At 35.3% G+C, this 23,335-nt stretch overlaps 2 protein-coding genes across 2 annotated transcripts in view; one reads left to right on the top strand and one right to left on the bottom strand.

Moving 5' to 3' along the window:
• Positions 1-23,335, bottom strand: part of LOC105389347 (ADAMTS-like protein 3) — a 335,955-nt gene that overhangs the window by 180,600 nt on the left and 132,020 nt on the right. The gene's annotated exons all lie outside the window — the stretch shown is intronic.
• LOC119692021 lies at positions 10,560-17,174 on the top strand. Its single transcript, XM_011552203.3, has 3 exons — positions 10,560-10,708; positions 13,824-15,324; positions 16,474-17,174. Exons 1-3 carry the CDS (start codon positions 10,636-10,638, stop codon positions 16,574-16,576), a joined length of 1,677 nt encoding a protein of 558 aa, XP_011550505.3. The 5' UTR covers positions 10,560-10,635; the 3' UTR covers positions 16,577-17,174.

The following is a 23,335-nucleotide window of genomic DNA, read 5'->3' as shown; positions in this document are numbered from 1 at the left end:
AATGCAAACAAAATATCTTAAAAATAAGGAGCACCTTACCTTAGTAGGTACCTATACCTAATTTAGAAACGTGTTAAATGTAATAATTAATTATGCCAACAATTGAAAACCGTTGCGTCACAACGTTGCTCTAATACCCCATTTACACTCTCGCACGAGTGGCGAGGCGAGCGAGGAGGCGAGGGGCGAGGCGCGAGTGTGAACAGACGCTCGTGGCTCGCCTCCTCGCTCGCCTCGCCACTCGCGGCGCTCGCGTCCGGAGCGGTTTTTGGGGCACGAGTCAAAGGAGCTCGCGTCGAGCTCGCGTCGCACGCGAGCGGGTGTTTACACTCTCGCGTCCGCTTCATTCTGGCTTCTACATCGTGCCGCGCAGGCTGTGTTCGTCGTCGTATAATTATAACGTAGTGTTTTTTCCTCAGTTGTATAATGGATTCAGATTCAGGAAAGAAATCGCAATGAGGCGCTGGAGATGGATCGGCCATACAATGAGAAGACACGACTGTAACCATGCTCAAGTTGCTTTCGAGTGGCAGCCTGGTGGAAAAAGGAGACCAGGTAGACCCGTACAGAGCTGGAGAAGGTCCGTGGAGGCGGAAATGAAGAGGGCAGGTCTATCGTGGGTCCAAGTGAAGGAGGCGGCTCAAGATAGGGAAGCGTGGCGAAGAATGTCTGTAGCCCTAAGCTCCACAGGGGAGTAACAGGACTATAAGTAGTATAATGGATTGGTCGCAAGACGAAACATTTAATTTCATATAAGTAAATATTTCAATAAAATAATAATAATAAAAAAACACTAAAACGTAAGAAATAAAAGCAGTATTTACCTGCTTAGATATATTAGTACTGTCACAGTCATAGAATAGGTCTAAACCATGTCTAAACCTTAAATTATTTCTTACGTTTTAGTGGTTTTTTGAAGTCGTTTTTTTATCATTATTTTATTTTATTACTTATTTATACTTAGTTTATTTGCAATAATTGACAATCAAAATTAAGAAGCAAATGATACCTATAAGTCCTACTAGTCAGTAGTAAACACGAAGTAGTTGCTATATACCTACCGTTGAGGAGTTCCCTTGACTACCTTCCGTTTTCATCATCAGATCAGCTCAAGGTCACCATCATATTTTTTTTAATGTTAAAAATATAGGTAAGTACCTATGTACTTTCTAAATTTCATTAACTACAATCGGTAAATAGGTACCCAAAATGGAAATTCATAGCCTGTTTTTAACCCTTTACCCACCCTTGGAGGTGGAATCAAAATTTGAAAAAAATGGGACCACATAGGATCTCAACCCAATACATAAAAAAAAGAATTTTCAAAATCGGTCCATAAACGGCGAAGTAATCGGTGATCATACATAAATTCTTTATTGTTGCGGCTAAAACTTCGACGTCCTCCATCGTTGCTAGCTCAAAGACAACTGAAATCTGCACGAGAGTGTAAACACCCACTCGCGTCACACGCGAGTGGGTGTTTACATTCGCGCCTCCGCACGAGTGACGAGGCGAGCGAGGAGGCGAGGGCCGAGGCGAGAGTGTAAATGGGGTATAACAATACAGCGCCCGGTTTCCGCGCTGCGTTCCGGATTCCAACGATGCACGATGCACCTCCCATCACAATAAGCTGCGCACAGATGGCGCCACCACGCCGCTGGCTTCCCGCCAAAACTATGGATTGTCACGATCGATCGCGCCGCGAATAACTGATTTTATTGTGGCCGTTTCGCAAATGGCGGCGTCGTGAGCATCTTCATCGTAATTTGTGTGGACGTGTAGGAAAATTATTATTCGTATCTTATAAAGATGATAGAAGGGTAAATTTTGACCCTTATGTAATCTAATAATAAAAGTACAGATTTTTTAAAAAGTTATAAGTGTAAACTGAGCTTTATCTGTGCCCTACCTATATGAAAAGAACAAGTCTAAAATAAATATATTTTATATTATTAGGTAGACGTACAAATTACATTATCATTTTAGTATCTCAGTATCATTATGAGTGCTCTAACTAAGTTTGAACAGCTTTAATGTTTTCTTACCCCTTCCATAACCTCATTCATTCTTCGAAGGAAAGAGGCACATCCACAAAAGCGTACATTTTGGCTAAATGTCGAATTCGCGTGTCCCACAGCCATCGCTTTGGGATTGCGTTGAGCACGAAACATGCAAGCTGAGCTGATTCTGATGAAGATGCATAGAGCAGGGAGAATACAACTAGAAGTAACACACATATTTATAAGTTTGCTTTAAAACACCATTATTAAACTTAGTTTTATAGTAATTTAAATGACCGAGTGTTGTGGCGCTCCTTGGGAGAGGCCTATGTCCAGCAGTGGATGATTATTGGCCGATGATGATGAATTCATTTCTTAGTTATGTTCTTATTTAAGTTTAGGTGTTCATCATTTAAGGTTTTTTTTATTGTTTTTATTTGTGTGTCGGTGTACGGTGCTGGACACAGTGGAGATGTGATGGGTTGTGATGATGATGGTGAGGGATAGACAAATTAGACATAGATATGCATACTTATGCATAAATAAGCCTTATATTCAACAATAAAAAGCCATAAATACCAAACAATAATACTGCCAAGTCCCTTTACAAAACAGACGAAAGCTAGTTACCCTCGCATTAGAATAATATGGAATAACGAGACATAGAAGCGAAGACTCAGTAGAATCAATTGCAATTATTGCTACCCGCCCGCCGCTCGCACGTACAATTTAATAACTTAGAAACTTGCACAGTTACGTTCTATAGCCGTGTGGGAAATTCAATATCGCTTTTGTGAAGTCGCACAGTTTAACTTTATTACATTTGTTATGTGATTTTGCTACGGTGCTTTTTTCTACGTGTATTCTCCAGAGATAGCATATAACGAACGATAAAAACCCCGACATTCAACACTAAAAGTTGCATAACTTTTTAATGGCTATGCCGATTTTGATTAAACATGGCAAGGAACACTCGGGTAACATTAAATATGACCCAAAAAAACAAACCTAAAATCACAGACACACAAACACAGATACACAGACACGTTAAACTATAACTCTACAATAAACGCAATCCAGCATAACTTCATCACCAATGTCCATCTGTGACCTAGGACATCCACAGCTACATTTAGACCTAGGTCTAGGTACAGCTTGAGTACTAAGATAAGACTAGCGGAGGGAGAGCATGGATCTGATAACCTCTGAACTTGAGTGAATTCTGTTGCGACAGTACGCGAGCTAAGCTCAGGGAATTTCGAATTGAATTCAGAATATAATATTGTATATACTTACCGGGTACACTACATAATTCCGAATTACTTTTTTACGAATATGAAAATAACGATTTTTGAAATTTCGAATTTCATACTTCCGAATAATTCACAATCCCGAATTTTAAGTTTCCGAATAATGAAAATCACAAATAGTTTATAAACGAAATTTCAAACAACATATTTATTAAAATGACGAAAGTAAATTTTCCGAATATTATTATTTCGATGTTTCAAAAGTACGATTTTTTATTTTATCGAATTGTTAAAATTACGAATCCCGAAGTTTTAATATTCCGAAAATACAAATTCCCAAATGTTTCTTAGTTAATAAGAAATGGTTATATATTATGAATAGTGGGTTAATTAACAGCATAATCCGTATAAAAACAATATTTTTGAAGCTATATTATGTGAAACGCTCCGCTCCGCTTCGCTGCGCTTCGCTTTGTTTTTCGATATCTATGTGCACCTAACACGCTCCTCCTCGCTTTGCTCGTCGTCGCACCTATCTTTAGGTATAGGTCCTAAGGTTTTTAAGTTTAAACACCATAAAAATCCTAGCAATTGTTTTGCTCTATATTTGAAACGCTCCGCTCCGCTTCGCTGCGCTCCGCTTTGTTTTTCGATATCTATGTGCACCTAACACGCTCCTCCTCGCTTTGCTCGTCGTCGCACCTATCTTTAGGTATAGGTCCTAAGGTTTTTAAGTTTAAACACCATAAAAATCCTAGCAATTGTTTTGCTCTATATTTGAAACGCTCCGCTCCGCTTCGCTGCGCTCCGCTTTGTTTTTCGATATCTATGTGCACCTAACACGCTCCTCCTCGCTTTGCTCGTCGTCGCACCTATCTTTAGGTTTAGGTCCTAAGGTTTTTAAGTTTAAACACCATAAAAATCCTAGCAATTGTTTTGCTCTATATTTTGAACGCTCCGCTCCGCTTCGCTGCGCTCCGCTTTGTTTTTCGATATCTATGTGCACCTAACACGCTCCTCCTCGCTTTGCTCGTCGTCGCACCTATCTTTTGGTTTTAGTTCTAAAGTTTTAAAGACGATTATGTTTTTTTTTCAAAATCACGAATTATCATATTTCCGATCGGGTATTTGACTTTTTCGTGATTATAATAAATCGGTATTTTATTTTTCGTAAATTAAAGTAATCGTATTTTTTAACATTCGTATATTTAACAATCGTTATAACAATATTCGTGATTATAATATTCGAAATTATAATTTTCGTGATTATTATAATTCGGTATTTTAAAAAATCGGTATTGCAATATTTCGTAAATTACATATTCGGGGTTATCAAATTCGGAAAAAAGTTTTTCGGAATATTTGTGTGTTCCCATACTTACCTACTATTTTGATGATTTCATAGAACACAAGATTACAAATTAAAAGAAAGGAAAATTACTCAATAGGTGGCCTTATCTCTAAAAGCTTCTTCCAGGCAACCTTTGGGTGGATAAGTGAGTTAAAAAATAAATGAAGAAGGTGTACAAATATTGTAGTAAATATTAATAATTGGTTTTAATAAAAGATACAGTTTAAAAATTCAGCTGAACAAAGGACATATAATATATATTTAGGTAAGTATATGTTTTCGAAGTGAATTCATCGATACAAATCTTTTTCTTTCTTTCTTTTTTGTTAATAGTACTGATACTGACTGCAACATGTTTACTCTTTAACCGCTTAGACTAGCATCCTGGGAATTCAAAGACCTAATATGCAGAGGTTATGTTACGTAAGCAAATAATAGTACGTACTTGTTTATTATTAGTTTAACAATAATACAGTTATATCCGTAGTAAGCATTTTGTGATGATTGCTTCTGTCTTTATAGTTTTAGTCAAGTTGTTATTTTACTGTGCTTAAAATGTAGCGTTCTTAGCCATCAGAACCTAGACTAGTACGATTTTAGGTTTTATTTAGCTCAGCTCACAATTTTATTGTACAAATGGTATCTCTATTTATTATCTTTAAGTTTAAGGTCGCATGATTATGTCACCTAGGTACCTATTAGGTATTTCATTTGAAGACACGTGTCACTACGTCACTAGGGTGGTCAATCTATTTGACGAAAATCAAGTTTCGGAGCTTTGCTGCGCGAGCCACGACTCTATATCGTTGTATTAAACGTGCCAATTGCACGATAGCTCTCGTCCTTTTATCAGTACACAATAGAGTACCTACCCCCCTAGGTCTTTATCATCGTCAAGACTTCAAGAGTCATGTCGCTAACCGCGAAATGAATAACATTATAAATGTAGAAAAGTATCTACCGATGTGTATTCCATTTTCTTACAGTAAAAGTAAAACCATTTATAAATGCAAAGCTACTGCATGAGATTCAAAATATTACACTGTCTTCACTAAATCTTGATACCCTTTTATGGAAACAACATTCAGCTTCCAAATACGGCGAAGTAGCTAAATATCTCAGTATCAAGTTACTGACACAAGCGACCTATGAGCTTAACCAATTTCTACCCCGTTTGAAACCTGATATTCAGGTGTATCTGTAGCAATCTTATGTTGTCGGGAATATACCTGGTAAACACACACACAGCCCGTTGGTATACAGGGTGTTGCTAAAAGGGTTCGCGAATTTCCAAAACTCGTAGAACAAAAGTTGTCCAGAATGACCCGCTGAGAGTCACCCCCTTTCGGCTTAAAAAAAAAACCCTTTTTGCAACACCCTGTTTAATCTACTGTAAACGAGTCTTTCTCCTAGACTAGAAGGTTATTGCCATAATCTCCACACTTAGCACTTTGGCAGGTGTAGATATCACACAACGTATTTTTTTTTACATCCAGGAGGCCTAGCACGGAAGCAAGACGCGCGCGTCAAGACGTGACTAAAGTTTTCCGTCGCACTCGCTCTAGAAGTCGCGTGATTTGATAGCGTGACGCAAAACTTTTGTCACGTCTTGGCGTGCGTGTCTTGCTCCCCGTGCTAGACCCTCAGATCTTTACATCACCACGGTCAAGGTAATCTTCTGGAATAGTGCTCTTCTTGTAACTTACCTGAAAAAGAAATTAATCATTTAGAATTCAAACATTAAGACAGGCATACTTATATAAGTAAGGCTAGTAAATTAGTAGTAAGTACATAATTATTTGTACATTATTTTTTAATTTATTAAGCCTTTCTAAGACACTTTTGCATCCCAGGTTTTTATAGAACTTAAAAAAAATGAAAATTTTTATACAGGTTGTAAAAACATTTCCGAAATCGGTCCACTAGTTTCGGAGCCTATCCAATACAATCAAACAATAACATCTTTCCTCTCCATAATATTAGTGTAGATGATATCGCACTTTAAACTTTCAATTACCAAACACCATTACTTATAGGGAATTCTTCATCCATATAGCCAGGCAAATTAGTAACCTATTTGTAATATCACGCATTCGGTACATCAAAAGAGGCTTTGACGCTGACGTTAAATCAAAAACAGCGGGCGGCGCTACACACGTTTTTGTGGGTAATTTGACACAGCGGGGTGGTTCTGTTAAGGGGAAGCTCTTCCAACAATAAAAGTGGTGAAATCGCTGTTTTAGACTATAAACAGGGTGTTGCAAAAAGGCCACTAAGCCGAAACCAACGTGTGTACATGTTATAGGTATTTAAGCCCGGAATTAAAATGAGAATGTCAAAATTCGCGAAAAAAAAACATTTTCCATAGAAACTCACGTACTTTTTTACTATAGGCAAGGTTTTTTTTCGCAGCGGGCGTTTTAGGAAATGCAATCTCGATCACGCGAGATAATTTTATTACTAAAATACCTTTATAGTAAAAAAGTACCTACATGATTTTTTTATTTGCCTGGTTTAGCTAGCTATAGAGCTTCCACTATGTTATTGTATTTTTGATGTTTCCTTATCTCTGGTAAGTAAAGTTGGTTTTCCTTTGCAGTCGTCAAATATGTATGGGATTTCGAATGTCTAAAAATCAATAATATAATGGACAGAGTATAATAATAGCTAGACATAAGAAACTTTAACTAATAGACACCTCTTACGTTGCAAGGTAAGTAAATTTATCAGGCTGATGCTCTTATTACAACGGGTGAAGTTAAGTGAGAATTTAACATCACTTAAAAGGCCTTTAACTTGCGACAAGCCTACCTATGTACTTACTGAAGTTTCTATGTTCTTGTTAAAGTGGTTCGAATTACCTGAAGCAGTATTTGGTGTTGTCATAAGTAAATAATTTAAAACTTTCTAATAGACTTAAATTTTTGTACGTGTAGTCGAAATGGCATGACTCAGATGGTCATCAACTTTTATGCATTGAGTTGATACGAAAGTAGTCATTTTTCCACGAATTTCTAAAAGTCGTTGAACAAAAGTTGCTCAGAAAGACTTGTAACGCCCTGGTGGTACCTAATTATAATTTCAAAAAACACAGTCAAAAGAACCGCAAACAAAATAATTTTGAGATGTGGAATAAAACTAGAGCCAGTTGGCTGAACTTTAAATAGAATTCGCTGCAGCATTGTTGAAGTCAGTTCACTTCAACTTCTTACAGTGTTCTGTACAAGTGATTGCAAAGATACTTGAACTTGGTATACCTAGTTTTGAATGTTGTGATAAGGATAAAACTTTCTCGAATGTTCAATAGAATCTATCATGCGGTGTTTAATTTATGCATTTCTTAAAATATATTTAAAAAGTTCAAAGTACTCAAAATATTATTTATATAAAAGTGTAAAAATGGTTTTTCGTAAATTCCTTTTTGTCGCCAAGATTTTTTTGTACGTTTTTTTTTTTAATTAGAAACCAAATATACCGATTTTGTTTCATTTGCAAACTGTTATATTTCGGAAGAGCTCCCCCTTAACGTTAACCAAATAAAATAAAAACAAGTGTTAAACTTCAGATTAAGTATGCTTATTGCTTGTCCAAGTGGATTTATGCGTGAAGTCATGTAATTTAGGTGTCGAGTTGTCGACAACAAATGAAGAAAATTGCTTTTCAAAACAAAGATACATATATGTACTGTATATTAGTATACATGAATATAACATATTGGAATTAATATTTATGCCTTCTATGATAATGGCACATATAAATCACGGCTAGAAATCGAAACAAGCTTAATTAAGCCTGCGTTTCGAGTAGGCACACTGTTGGCCCGTTAGTATCTACTAGGCCGGGCCGCCGCCGCCGCCGCCGCCGCTTGCAAATTGCTGAGAATATGAACGCAAATCTAGCCAACTGAACACTCGGCATACTAAACCGATACGCCGCTAGCTCAGTCGGCGGTGAACTTTTTGCCTACTGGAGACGCAGTCTGATTATACTATACGAGGGCGGGTCAATAAGTCCGTGACTTTTTGAAGAAAATACTGGTTTTTGGATATTTTTGTCAATGAAATAATAACATTAAAAATAACTTCAGTCATAATAAACCTGAAACTAAAATTACCTATATCTTTAAAAAAATGCATCCCAAACAAAATTCCACGAAAATCTATTTTACAGCCCGACAGCAAACAAATATAGACAAAACAAAGTCTAGAGCTGGCAATAATAATTTTATCTCGAGCTCCAATGATAGAGATAGGTCAGCCGTTGAATAAATTATTCTAGATTCCGAATAGAAATGCACACAATTTGATAAGATGCGGCCGATTCGGCATGTCTGCTTCCGATGCAGTTTTACGTCGTCCAGTTACTCTCAAACTTTATGATTTAGATTTTTTATTTTTTATGTTCTTTTGATTCTGATATTCTTATAAGTAAACATATTGGGCTTTTGTAAAGCTTTAATGAGATTGGTTTTAGCTATCACAAAGCAAAAAGCTATCATAATGTAAAATATTGATCATAATATTTTATTTTTTAAAAAATATTGGAATGATTCACTTTTTACTGCCTGAATGCTGCATAGTTTTGAGTTTTCTAGAATATCTCCCTTATCGAAACACGGAACCACTCGTTAGCATAAACAGTCATAAATGTATGTATTGTATATGTAACTTATAGGTATATATTTATCATACATGTTTCATATACAAGTAAGTATGTATATTCTATTGTTTATAAGTATTTTAACAAATTATCTTTTTCCTCTCAGTCTATCGCACTACCTATCACTTTCTCCACAACACCCAAGGTTAGCTGGAAGAGAATGCTGTTAGCATTAAGTTTGCCTATGTAGGTACATATTTATTATTGTGCAATAAAGAATTTAATAATAAATTTAAGTCCACTCCTTCCTTCCATTCGGAGCTAAGTACATCGAAATAGTTGAACCCAAAATCATCCTTTTAATCAGGCAGAACCAATTGAAAATCTCACTTATGCAGGTAACAATAGCGTATGAAATTATACGAGCCCTCTTTACCCTCTCAGAGGAACTTGGCCGAACAAAGTTTGTCCATACAACGTTCGGACAAAAGAATGAAATGTTCGAACAAGTCTTTGCAAGAACTCCAAGTTTCGAACTAAGCTTTAGCGATAACTCCAAGAATAAATCTTATTCGGATGGATTTATACTAACATGTTTATTTGTTGCCCGATTTCGGGTGGAAACTTATGTTAGTTTTGATTCGCTTTGTAAGAAAAAGGACCAAGTTTTTTTTGTTGACTGACAAGTATTTTTTGTGTAGTGCCAACGAGTTTTGAAGTTTCAGCCTTATTTGCTTTGATCTGTAGTTTCAGTACTATTTGTTACACAATAATGGTTCGTATCGATACAAACACGTGTTTTATAAATTAAAAGACTGTCTTATTTTGTTAAAATAATGTAATTTATCCTTCAATTATAATACTTTCCTCGGACTGTATCTATTCTATTCTATTCTCTAGGGGGTGCAGTTTAGGCCTTGGGCATATCCTCAAGGTCTAAACTGCCTTCCTAAGCTTGGACCATTTCCCACCACGCTGGTCCACTGCGGGTTGGTGGGTTCACATATCTAGATGTGCTAAATCTAGATATGCAGGTTTCCTCAAGATGTTTTCCTTCACCGTAAGAGCGATAGTATACATTGTACTTAAGTTAAAATAACTCATTGGTACATGTCAGCGCCGAGATTCGAACCCGCATCTCTGGCGTGAGAAGCGGGCTCTTACCCGGCTGAGCTACCACCACTTCGGACTGTATCAAACCCGGGACCTTCATATTTCGCCATTGTTTAGTTTCTGTTGATGGGGCTACATACATCACTCCTCTTTTAGGCAAGACGGTTAAAAACAAAAGAATTATGCAAAGTTTGAACACCACTTGTCAATAAATACGTCGCGTAAATCATATCATAACATAAGCATAATATGAGTGAGTTGCGACAATCTTTGCATGTATCTGTCGACGTATAGACGTTTTTTGTGAGCTCAGTGATTCAATATGGCTGCCAGAATTTTAGTGTTTCTTTTGTTGTGCCTTTGTGGAGTGCAGAGTGATGGAAATATTGGTGCAGGTTGGTTATTATTATTCATAATGTATTAACCTCATTCTCATTAAGTACATTACAAACAATTAGGTATATAGCTATTATAATATTTTATTTGTAAGTTTATATCTAGGTAGGTACAGGAAATTATCTGTCATCGACCTGTAGGCAGGTCAAAGTATAACTACCTAAACTTTTCTAGGCGACACGCGACGTCATAATATATATATATATATATAAGCATTTTGTTATTCAATATTTTTACGATATCAAATATTTTAGAACCTAATTATGTTATGTAGTTTTTCGGCGAGGATTAAAAAGATCATGAAGTTGTTTACATTGTACTTGTAGTTTGGAAACTGCATATTATAATTTAGAAGTAGAAGCAACGACCAGAGGGCTCCATTTACGGATAGGACCAGCACTGCACATATTAAGTTATGGATTGCAAGTTGCTTTCATGACATCATGTGAGAAGTAGAAAACTGATCACCAAACCCTCTAGTACAGGTTTTGCTATTTATGAAAACGAAAAAAGTTTACGTTTTTTCCTATCATCTGTATACATTATCTGTCAAAGGTTTCATGATAGTTTCCATTAGAGGCGCCACTTAGTATGGGAGAATCCGTAAACTTTGATAGTTTTCGACAAACTATCAAACCTGTGGAATGACACACATGTTGTAGGATGGGCAATATGGGCAAACCGGCTAAGCAGTAAGTCCTGGGGGGTCAGTTTCAAAATAAACGAACGAACGAATAAAAATGATCATACAATCAGCACGCTTAATAGAGCTAGATAGAGCCGTGATTGATATACAGGGTGTTGCAAAATTGGTATACTAAGCCGAAACCAATTTTTTTTCGCGAATTTTCAAATTCTGATTTCAGTTTCGGGCTTAGATATAACATGCTGCACATGTAGGTTTCGGCTTAGTATACTCTTTTTGCAACACCCTGTAGATAGAAGAAGCAGATATACGGAAGGCAGAAGAAGAATGATAGAAGCTTTGAAAAAACAAATCTGCAGCGCTAACCACGACTCTATCCATTTGTTAGTCGTATACCTCGAAATCAAAAAATCCTTGTAGCTTTTCACCTATTCGCATTTCGCCGCGATATCAAAATTTCTGAATAGATTTTTATTCCTGTAGTATAATTTTTGATCGCTACTGACAATTGTCTGAAAAAATCATAATAGATTTACTTTCCTGCCTGCCTTCACTGTAGTCGCTTTTCACCTTGATGGATATTTGTTTGTAATGCATTATTAGGTACATATCGCGATATTTCTTTTACACGACAACAATATGCGACCCAAATAAGATGCGACATAAAATACTTACTTGCTATTCAAAATATATGCAACTTAATAAATAAGCTATTGATAATACATGCTACATAAAAATTTGCTACTGTTGTAAAAATCTGTTAAAAATATATGCTAGTAACAAAATATACTACCGATATTATACGCTACAACAAAAAACGCTATCGCGGCGAAATGCGAATAGGTGAAAAGCTACAAGGATTTTTTGATTTCGAGGTATACGACTAACAAATGGTAACAAAATATACTACCGATATTATACGCTACAACAAAAAACGCTATCGCGGCGAAATGCGAATAGGTGAAAAGCTACAAGGATTTTTTGATTTCGAGGTATACGACTAACAAATGACTCTATCTCGTTGTATTTCGCTTGCCTTTTACGTGACAATTCTCGTTCGTTCATTCGTCTATATGGAGTGACCCTCCTGCGCCTAGCTCTTTGCAGTTGTGTCGGTCAATCCGTCCCATTGAGTTATGAGAGTGATGGAACAGAGAGTGCTCATGATTAGGCACTACAATCTACCCCTGCGTCGATGGCTGATCTTAATGAGACTAGCCCCCCTGTATTGGCTTCAAAAATCTTTAATGAAAAATACCTATTTCAATTTTAGATACATAGATAGATAGAATACACTTTATTTGTACACCAAAACAGAATACTAAAATTAACAAAATTTAACTTAATTAGGGTACAAAAGGCGGTCTTATCACTAAAAGCGATCTCTACCAGACAACCTTTGGATGGAGGGAAACAGAGATTAAGATTGGGTTGATTTTAATATTTATAATCGATTCTTTAATACATAATTATGAATACGGAAGCGTGTTTTCGTTTTATCTTACATACTTAACTATTACATAAACTATTATCAGTGCAATAAAAGTATTATTTTTACCCCGGAATATCATAATAGCCGTGAACATTATGTAAAAGCAAAACACTTAAATTATTCCAGACTACATTTTTTGATAAGGATTAAGGAAGTCATAATAATATTGGGTCACAATTAGAGGCCATTGGCATTGAATTTGATTGATAAATACGTTTTACCTAATTAATTATAGAACTACGTAAATGAAACCACTATCTAAAATATATATGTAAGTAAGTATACTTACTATTTTCTTTACCATACTCAGGTATTATGAAATATTTATGTAGATTTAATTTGTAGGAAATGTATTATCTTACAGAGTCATCTCATCTATTTCAAAGAGTCATTCCTCCTCTCAAAAGTTGCCGGGAAGAAATCGCTTTTAGGACCGCCCATTGAATAATTCCAACTTTAAATAATGTTAGCCCAGAGTTACAAAAGAGATACTTATTCAATCATATTCATATTCATTCATACTGTTACCTGGTCGTTCAGTGTTTCAATCTTTTATTTAATATCTCCTATTTTAATAAAATTGCACATTGTGAACAAACAATACTACAATACAAATGGACATCGTGATTCAATTGTATTGACAATAGAATTTGTGTTCAAACTATGTTCCCCAGTGAGACAAGATGTTTTATTTCGAAACATTAATTGTCTCTGCATTATTTTTGTTTACAAATACAGAGTTTAGCATTTGATAAATTATAGCAGCTTTAAATTGTATCTAAATAGATCATGTATTAAGTAGATAAGTAGATTACTGTCTAAACAATGTACCTTATATCTGACTAAGATATACACGTAATTAATCACTTAAAATAAAGTTAACTACTACACTTTATACCTGTAAATCAGATTACAGGCAAAGATAAGCTAAAGCTAAGGTTTATAAAATTAATCAAATAACTTGTTTCCTTTTCAGATCTATTCTGCATAGACCCGGACGACAGCTCGTCACATCCCGTCAACTCAACCTGGCTATCGTCTACATTCTGCGGAAAATATACGTGCAAAATACGGAAAAAACATCAAAACAATACAAGAGGTATTTTACCAAAAGATGACAGTAATTCTATACCAGATAGTATTAAACCAATTGATATTAATAACTTAAGAAATGACCAATCTATGGATCAAAGTCATGCAGGCAGCGATACACAAGTGGTTTATGCCAAACCACCTGCGAATATGTCCCCGTACCCTATTTTACATAAAGAAAAGAAGTTGAACACCGACAAAGATAAAACGAGTACAATCAAATATATTCACGAGAAAATTATGAACTCAATTCATGAAAAAGATGATCGGTACCTAACAGAGGGGGAAATCAATACGATATCAGAGCTCCTGCATACAGTCAAGAAGAGTGACTTGGAAACTATGGCGGAAATCTACTCACTAGCCAAAGATATATTCAAGGAAATGGACGCCAAACCAGACCAGGAAGAACTGTCTAAAGTAGAAGATGAAGTTAATAATAAAATTTACGAAAGCACAAAATCGAAGTCTGTGCCAGTACCGAAAAAAACTTCTTACTTCTACGAGCCGCTGGTGCAAAAGAATTCTTATGAAATGAAAGACATGGCGTCGCATACAGTTCCTTCAGTAATACCGACCCCTGCTCCATACGTCCCTCACCCCGTTGCGCACGCAATGCCATACTACAACCAGATAAACTACCAACCACAGCCATACCACCCTTACGTGCCAATACCGAGCCCTATCCCACCGCAATCTAACATCCAGAACACTTACTCTTATAGACATCCAATCACTGCTCCTCCTTACATCAACACAAATAATTACCACAGAGAACATAACAGCTCTTGCTCACACTTTCCATTCACTCATGGAGTTGTGAAGACACCTTTCCCCGTAGAACCAGCTGAGGTGAACCAAAAACCTGCTTTGATGCCGTATCCATTCAGTTATGTTTACCGGCACGATCTGCGTCCACAATATGTTTACTACAATCCTTTTGAGCAATTTGATAATCGAAACCCTCCTGTGCCAAGCTATGCAGCCCAACCAGATTCAAATCAACAGAATTATGCTAAACCTTTTCAAGCGCCCAATGTTAACGCGGTGGCAAAAGATATAGATGACGATGTGGAAACAGACATTAATGATGTCGACAGTGATGAAGACTTAGTTCAAAGAATACTGCCAACATACAAGAAATCCCAAGACAGAAAGTTACAGCCATGGCAGACAGAAGAGCTTTCCTCGCAAATTTTGAATGATATTAGAGCAAATTTGACGAATAAGAAACCGAGTATATTCCCTGTTAAAAAGATGCGGTTAGAAAGAATTGGGAAGGTGATCAAATTGGATGACTTCTTGAGGGTTAAGAGGTCTGTTAACGCAGACGACGAAAGAGAAGATTCGAATGAAGAATATGAAGCGTTTGTCGATAAAATCACGTAAGTAATCCAGAATTTATTTTGTAAATATTTTGAACACCTATTAATAAAAGTCTCTTTAATACACATAAAACCGACTTTGTATAAAAAACTAAAGTATTTTTTGTGGTAAACATATTTGCGTATCTTTTTTTGTACAGTATAAAGTAGAAAACAAAAGTTTTTGTCTTAAATTCTCAACTGACAAATTGCCGTCATTTCAAGCATTCCATTTTTCGTATAAAAAGTGTCGAGATTTATTTTAAAAAAAAACGAAACATGCCTTTTGTCACGAGGCAGATGTTTTAAACAGGGGTAGATTAACTTTTTTGTTAGAAATAGAATGTGTTGTGTGAGAATAAGTAAGAAGAAGTTAAAACAACTGACCCAATAAAGTACCAATGACATATTTGACACATACCTTTGATTATTGTAAATTTTAATGTAAATAAAAAAATATGTCAAATATAATACCTATGTATTTTTTGAATCAGCCATCATTGACTTAGAAAAACAATTTGCTTTCTCATTGTCTTTTAAATAACTTTCAAAACGAAACTATGGCATAAACATTATAATTATTAAAGGTACTGTACAATTTAATTTCCTTTCGTTCGACATCCAATTATTCCCAAGTGCTATTTGAATTGAAAGTTCAATTAAAACAGTAACAAAAACAGACCTATAATTGAATTGAATGGTTCCAACGAGAGAGGCTGCAAAACTTTCTTGATTATTTCAAAAAGAGGTCGATATGTCAAGGATTGCTATGAAATTGTTAGGGTTGTGACTGACATTGAATATTTACATAAGTCGAATATTTGGCATTTCATTACAGCAAGCAGTTCGATACAATAAAACTGTAAAAAAAACACATCGATCGAATCTACACCTTTAGTGTTTCTATAGGAAAACAACCAAACAAATATTTTTCTTGTTGGCATATATTTAATGATTATTATGTGTGATAATCCTTTTATGAAATATTATAAGTAGGTAACTAAATATTTTAATTGGAATAAAAAACTTCATTATTTGTACCCACAACTTATAATAATATGTACCTACATGACTTTAATTAAGTAAAGAAAGTAGGTATTTTTTACTTGAATTAAAATCCTTTCTGATTTGTATCCAAAACTTATGCATGACTTTATTTATTTATTTCAGATGTCCGATATCTACAGAGCTGGGATTCTTCAGAATGGGCGACCTGAGTTTGCCATTCCCCGAATGTTGCCCGCAGAAAATCGCCACTCACACCAACACATAAGGTTCATAATTCAACAACACTGTAACTTTTGATAAAATGATAAATAGTGATAGTTCCCGTTTTTAGTAATGTTTATTTATTTATTTTTAATTTAAAAGTATGATTCAAATGTAAACAAAAGGTACCTAATCGCCCATCTTTTGGCAACGTACGCAACGGACGAAAGCATTCAGTATTCTATGACTAGAAATTCACAAATGAGAGCGTCCACTTCATCGACATTGCCGATGCCGATGCCGTTTCTACATACATTTATGACAATCCGTTTGGTACGATACGTACGATACCAATAGGTGGATGGTTGCCATAATTGGCAGGTCAGGTAATATTCAATTAAATACTTACTGTAATGCCTAATAATGAATGTGCTTGAAATAACAGACATAAATGTAAACATAATAATTATGTGTATTATATTTCATACGGTGTATCTATCCTGTAACTCTTTATTATTTATAAATTTATAATAATGAAAAAACTTTTATAAATTACAGTTAGATTAATAAGTAAGTAAGTTAGCTAAGTTATTTATAAAATGTTAGTCTAAGTTTGTACATAGTAATAATTTTCTACATTTATAATTAAATAAAAGACATTAAAACATTAATCGGTCTTTTGCTTTTATAATGTGAGCTAATGACGTACTGTATGCATAAATAAAATAGCTTTACTTTAGTATTGATCTGTAAAAAGAGTAAGGATAATAACTATAAAAGCTAAATTATGTTGATAAATAATTAGGTACTTAATCATTAAAACTGAGTTAAAACATTCTAAATTCACATTACAGAAAATAGTGTTGTTTTTCCGTTTTTTAGTAAGAACATTGCTCCAGATAAAGATAAACATATGGAATGATTATAAAACTCTCTATTAATTATGTTAAAATTTTCTCTTCCATCCAAAGGTTATCTGGTAGATATTGATTTAAGCAATAAGATCCCCAATGGTGCAAAATAAAGAGTATTGTATTCTATTCTCTCCTTAGCTGAGTGCATAAAATCATGACCTAATTATAAGCCAAGTTAACAAAGAAAGTTGACGACCGAATGGCGTAGTGGTTAGTGACCTGACTACTGAGCCGATGGTCCCGGGTTCGATTCCCGGCTGGGGCAGATATTTGTTTAAACACAGATATTTGTTCTCGGGTCTTGGATGTGCCCGTAAAATGGCAATAGGCCCGCCCCCTATTACATTGGGACTAACATAACACTCTGGCGAAAAGTGGGTGCAGCAATGCACCTCTGCCTACCCCGCAAGGGAGTACATTAGTACAAGGCGTGAGTGCGTGTTTTTTTTTTTTTTAACAAAGAAATAAAATGGCGCCCGTCACCCCCACAGCAGAATATCTGGTTACCCGTAATATCCATTCCAATTTCTCCAATAACCATAAAAATAAGAAACCCATTAAATAGGACATTTCGGCCCAATCTTCCGATACTTTTCCCGAGGACATTTGCTACATATCTTTATTCGACGATTGCGATAAAAAAATAATGTCCAACATTAAAGGAGGACTTAATTTAAATATTTCTGGAATAATGTATAGCTTTCTCGCTCTGTTGGAAGGGTTTCTCTATGGCTCTGTCTCGCTCTACGGGTCCTGATAAGTAACCACGTAAAATGTATTTCTAAGTGCCGTTGATGATAACGTGCCGTTTTGGAATTATGCTGTTTTAAAATTCTGGACTTTTCAAGTTTAAAGTAACAAAAATTTAATTAAGAATTGTTTAATAGAAAAACAGTTCTTTCCAGTGATCTTTGCTACTGTTTTTCTATCAAAACAAAAAACCACATTTAATACGAATCAAATAGTTATGTAGTTACGTGACGATTAACATTTGCACACAAAATAATCTTATGATAACCCTCTTTATTTTTCAAGATGGATGACAACACATTGCGTAGCCAGTATTGCCCTAGTTCACCCCTGCTAGTATTTCTATCTTAATTTATTACTTAAAAAACTGTTTCCTTTACTATTTATGTGGCAACTTCAAACAAAGATTTATCTCGTGCTTTTGGGCTAATTGGACAAAAAAGATAAACAAGGGAGAAAAATGTGTTTTTAAATAATGTATCTTTTTTGTCAATACTCCGTGTTTTTAGACCACCACGGGTGGTTTTGATGTCATGTAGGTAATTAGGTACTGGGAGTTTTGTACAATCATTTGTCATTACATTCAAAGATAATTATATTGAAGTAATTAGGTGGGAAACATTGCGTGGGACGCCCCTCGAAACACCGCTAACTAGAGCTGTTCAATGAAGAACTAAAGTAAAAATTTATTTTGAAAGTTTACAGATCTGATTATTTTGATCAAAATAAATTATTATGAATTGTGATATTTAAAATATTGAGTAGCCATTGTTAAAATAATAAAATAAACAATCTAGGACAATAATATTATGACCTTGGTTAGTACCACGTACCCAGTAGCAATACCCAAATTGGATAGAATAATTAGTAGGTACTTAAAAATATATATTTTTTTAATTTTCTTAAAATCTATGCTCAGCGCACCAAATTAACCCACCGCAAAATGATCAAACATAAAAGCAGTGGTAGTCCCAGAGCCAAAAAAAGAAAAAAAAAACACTTCCTAACCCTTTAAGGCTTTAATACCTTGCCAGGTACACGACCCATCTCACACCTTATCACAACTTGTACAAATATTTTATGTTACCCTTTCTCTAACAGCTTACCTGATTTTTAATCCTTCTGTCACTTTTTTTCTCTTTTTTCCGACATGATAGGGTGGCATTAATAACTGCCAGTACTAAAGAGGTTTGTTATCAAGATCTGTGTTCCATCTATGGTTAGAATTAAAAAATATAGTTGCATTCATTCAATAATGAAATATGGTAGGTATTATATAAAGTACCTACCTGTACAATAAATTCAATGTGTTCACGCTACTTACTACATAGATGCTTTAGCTATAACCTCCTGACCCAGAGAGGTATATGTATACATATACTGTTATTAAATTGAAAAAAATATTGAAAGTTTTAAATATGTATACATACACTGTTATTAACCCGCCAGTGGTGACGTATATGTCTGTAAGACCGGGTGGTTCGAAAAAGTCGAATAACTTTCTCACTAGCCATCGATTTTTGTTGTGATTTCGGGTAGCTGCCTCATTTCCCATCCCCCATCGTCAGTCCACCCCACGACGGTGACTCGTGCGCAGGTTTCGGAGTTTTGGCGCCAACCCGGTGCGTGAGACCGGGGTCACCGACTATGTAAGTCAAATTTAAAGATGTTTTTTAAATTTTTCATACATTTTTTTTATTTTTCTTGACTGTATTTTTGTTTTGTGATTGTAAATTTCATGATTGAACTATTTTTAATAGATAGTTGTAGGTATTTATACAAATATAAGTACTTAATAGATTTCAATAAGTTTTTACAGTAATATCAGCTAGTTTCAGCATGTCCTTGAAAATGACGACGGAGATAGCTGGACCTTCCAAAAATTGTCAATGTTATGAATGTGGATAGCGAAAATAACAGAAAAATTTAATATATTTGTCACAAAATGTAAGAAATATATGTGTTACGACCATGTAAGTGCCGTCTTGCAGAGACTGTTTGGCTGTGGAGAAACAATGACTTTTAGTGTATTATTATTATTATTTTTTTGGTAGAAGTATATAAATTTTTGTTTTTTCTTATGAAGTTCGTAGTGTTATAAAACTATAAAAGGTGTACTTAGTTATAAAAAATTACATCATTGTTGTATTTTTTTAATTTTTAAGATTTTAGGTGAAAAATTATGTAAATATTAAGTGTTCTAAGTACCATGGTAAAAGTACTAATAAACGAGCCGCTATTTATGATAATGCTTTGTTTTATAGTCAAACAAATACTTATCTTTAAAATTAAACGAATTTTAAGTAGCATGTGTAGTTAATTAAGTAAAAAAATAAGTTTGAAAATCCCGGTGCGTGAGACCGGCGTCACCAACGATGTAAGTCAAATTCACGTCACCACTGGCGGGTTAAATTGAAAAAAATATTGAAAGTTTTAACTACTTAACTGTTTTGTCACTTTCTGGCAAAGACAAATTGTTTAAGGGATAGGTACCTACTCTATAAAACTTTAAAGGAATAAAATAACAGGGATACTCCATAAAACTTTTAATATAGGTTTTTTTAAACTAAGTATATATAATATTTTTTTTCAATGTCCTACTCATAGCACGCCAGGTGTCAGGAGGATAATACTTAGGAAAACTTGCACCAAACATTTTAAACGTATTTAAATCCATAGCTCGCTTGCTTTGAGAGTATAGTGGTACGAGTAGAGAAAGACAGCAATAGATACTTTAAAACATTTGGTGCACACATAATGTGTAAATTTTTCAATTTTAACTATGTAATCAATCTAAATTCCAATAGATCCTCTTCAGATTGAGACAAAGCAATTTAATCAGTTATCGACCGAGAGTAGCCAACAATAGCCTAATTTTGAGACCAAGTAAATCATTCTGGAGTATCTAGTGATAGGCCGGGATCGCACAATTGTATTGGTAAGGGTGTTTGGACGGCAACATAGGCTAAACATCAAAGGTATATTTTGGAACAAAATAAGCGAACAGAAAACGACTAATATTATAAATGTGAAAGTTTGTGAGTATGTGTGTATGTTTGTTACTTCTTCACGTCAAAAGGGCTTAACCGATTTTAACGAAATTTGGTATGGAGTTAGCTGTGACCCTGGATTAACACATAGGATACTTTTAATTGCGGTATTCCCACGGGAAAACTTTTTAAGGTGAAGCGTAGCTCGCGGGAACAGCTAGTATGGTTTAATTGTGTCTTGTGCGCTGGATGTATACCTACAGAGTGTCTGTCATGTAACATTAATGTATGTATAAGGAAAGAAATTAAATTATTGAATAAAATGAGGAAGCTAAAACATTACAAAAATATAAACACTAATAGAAGAGGAAATTAATACCTACTGATGTTTTTAAAAATAAATACTTCAATACACACATTTAAATACTATTTTGCATATGTACAAGATACAATACTGAATAGATGTTAAGAAGGAGGCTCCTATTATGCCCGTCCTCCTCATTCCTCCTACATACTAATCGTTCGACTCCCGGCCCACAACTAACTTAAACCTCCCGCCACTCCGTAGAGGTCATGAAGGCTTTAATGAAATTCCGAGCAGCCATAATTGAAGTCGTTACATGTTGTTAAAACCTATTGTGGGCAGGAACAATGGACTTGAAACATTCATTATTGGTAGGCTTTTGTTCGTAAGTTCGGTTAGTACGTTTGGAGGTGTGTTGTGTGGTTTTTTACCTTCGGAAATGGAGGGTTAAAGTCCAATTCGGTAGTGGAAGACTACCGGTTTCTATATACATATTATTTCCGTTTAGCGGTAATTTGGTGTTATTGTCACTGGAACTTTTTCATTGCTAGTGAGTGTATGACAATACAACGAAATGGCATGTCATCATCAGCCAATAATCATCCACTGCTGGACATAGGCCTCTCCCAAGGAGCGCCACAACACTCGGTCCTCGGTCTTCCTCATCCAACCACTTCCGGCTACCCGCCTAAGGTCGTCAGTCCAGCGGGCAGGAGGGCGTCCCACGCTGCGTTTGCCAGTTCGTGGTCTCCACTCGAGAACTCTAAATGGTATGTATCTCAATTGTATACAGCTTGGTGCACCTTCCATACAAAAACACGCATTCTCCTTTCCATACCTTTTTTAATTATTTTAATACAACATAGTCCCTGAGCTCCACATATTAGTACCTAGTCTGGATTAAACCTGAAACACGTTGACCCCATTCTAGTTTCCCGTTGGATTATTTGTAGCGAAATTCTATTTTTGTTTTCAATTAATCCGTGCCGAGGATATTGGTAGACGGGAAATCGATAATGATTCCGAAAGTGCTCTGGTAAGGGTTCCGTACATAAAATAAAAAGGAACCCTTGTATGTTATATTATAGTGGTAAAAACCACAGACGTCTATTATACTAGATTGCCCAAGTGTACGTACTGTTGCCCGAGCACAGGATTCGAAACCTCCGTTTTCGTTGCGTATCGTCAAATGTCACTGTCAAAATGTAAGGAAAATTTGTTTATTCCAAAAGTGGCATTTGTTTTTTCCATGTTAGGTGGAATTTCACCAAACGCTAAACGTATTTAGTAGCCTGTCAGTTTGGTACAAAATGTATTTAAAATTTGATTTAAATACGTTTAGCGTTTGGTAAAAGCGACCCTTCGTGTAGATTCGAAAATAGTATCGAATCCTATGCTCGCGCCTCTGTACCTACGTGTCAAAAGGTTGAGCATTTATCAACTTTTGGTGTTCCGTCGTGGTGCCATTCTTGAAAGGCAATTTATAGCGTCTGTCTTGCGTTCCCCACATTTAAAAAATCATAACTTCTCTTCAGAGTCGTTTTTCCAAAAAACAAAAATACTAATACGAGGGCGGGTCAATAAGTCCGTGACTTTTATAATTTCCCGCCACTTAACTGAAAGAACAACACTGCTCCTGTCAACAGGCAACTGTCAGTTGACATCTGTCAAAATTTGGACCAGTTACGTCACTTGGTTTGTGTTTTACACCCGTTCTTAGCAACTACCGCGTATTTATTTTTTTTATTATTTATTAACATAATATATGTGATTTAAAAACATAATGGAAAAAATTTAATTTCGTGTGCTCACTAAGCATGATTTGTGTAAAGTGCTTCTTTTTTTTCTGTCATTTGCGTAATTAT

The sequence above is a fragment of the Plutella xylostella genome, chromosome 28, assembly GCF_932276165.1.
Source record: "Plutella xylostella chromosome 28, ilPluXylo3.1, whole genome shotgun sequence".
NCBI classification, from domain to species: domain Eukaryota; kingdom Metazoa; phylum Arthropoda; class Insecta; order Lepidoptera; family Plutellidae; genus Plutella; species Plutella xylostella.
Note: the sequence above shows the minus strand (reverse complement) of the source record. Positions and strands in the feature narration are given on the sequence as shown.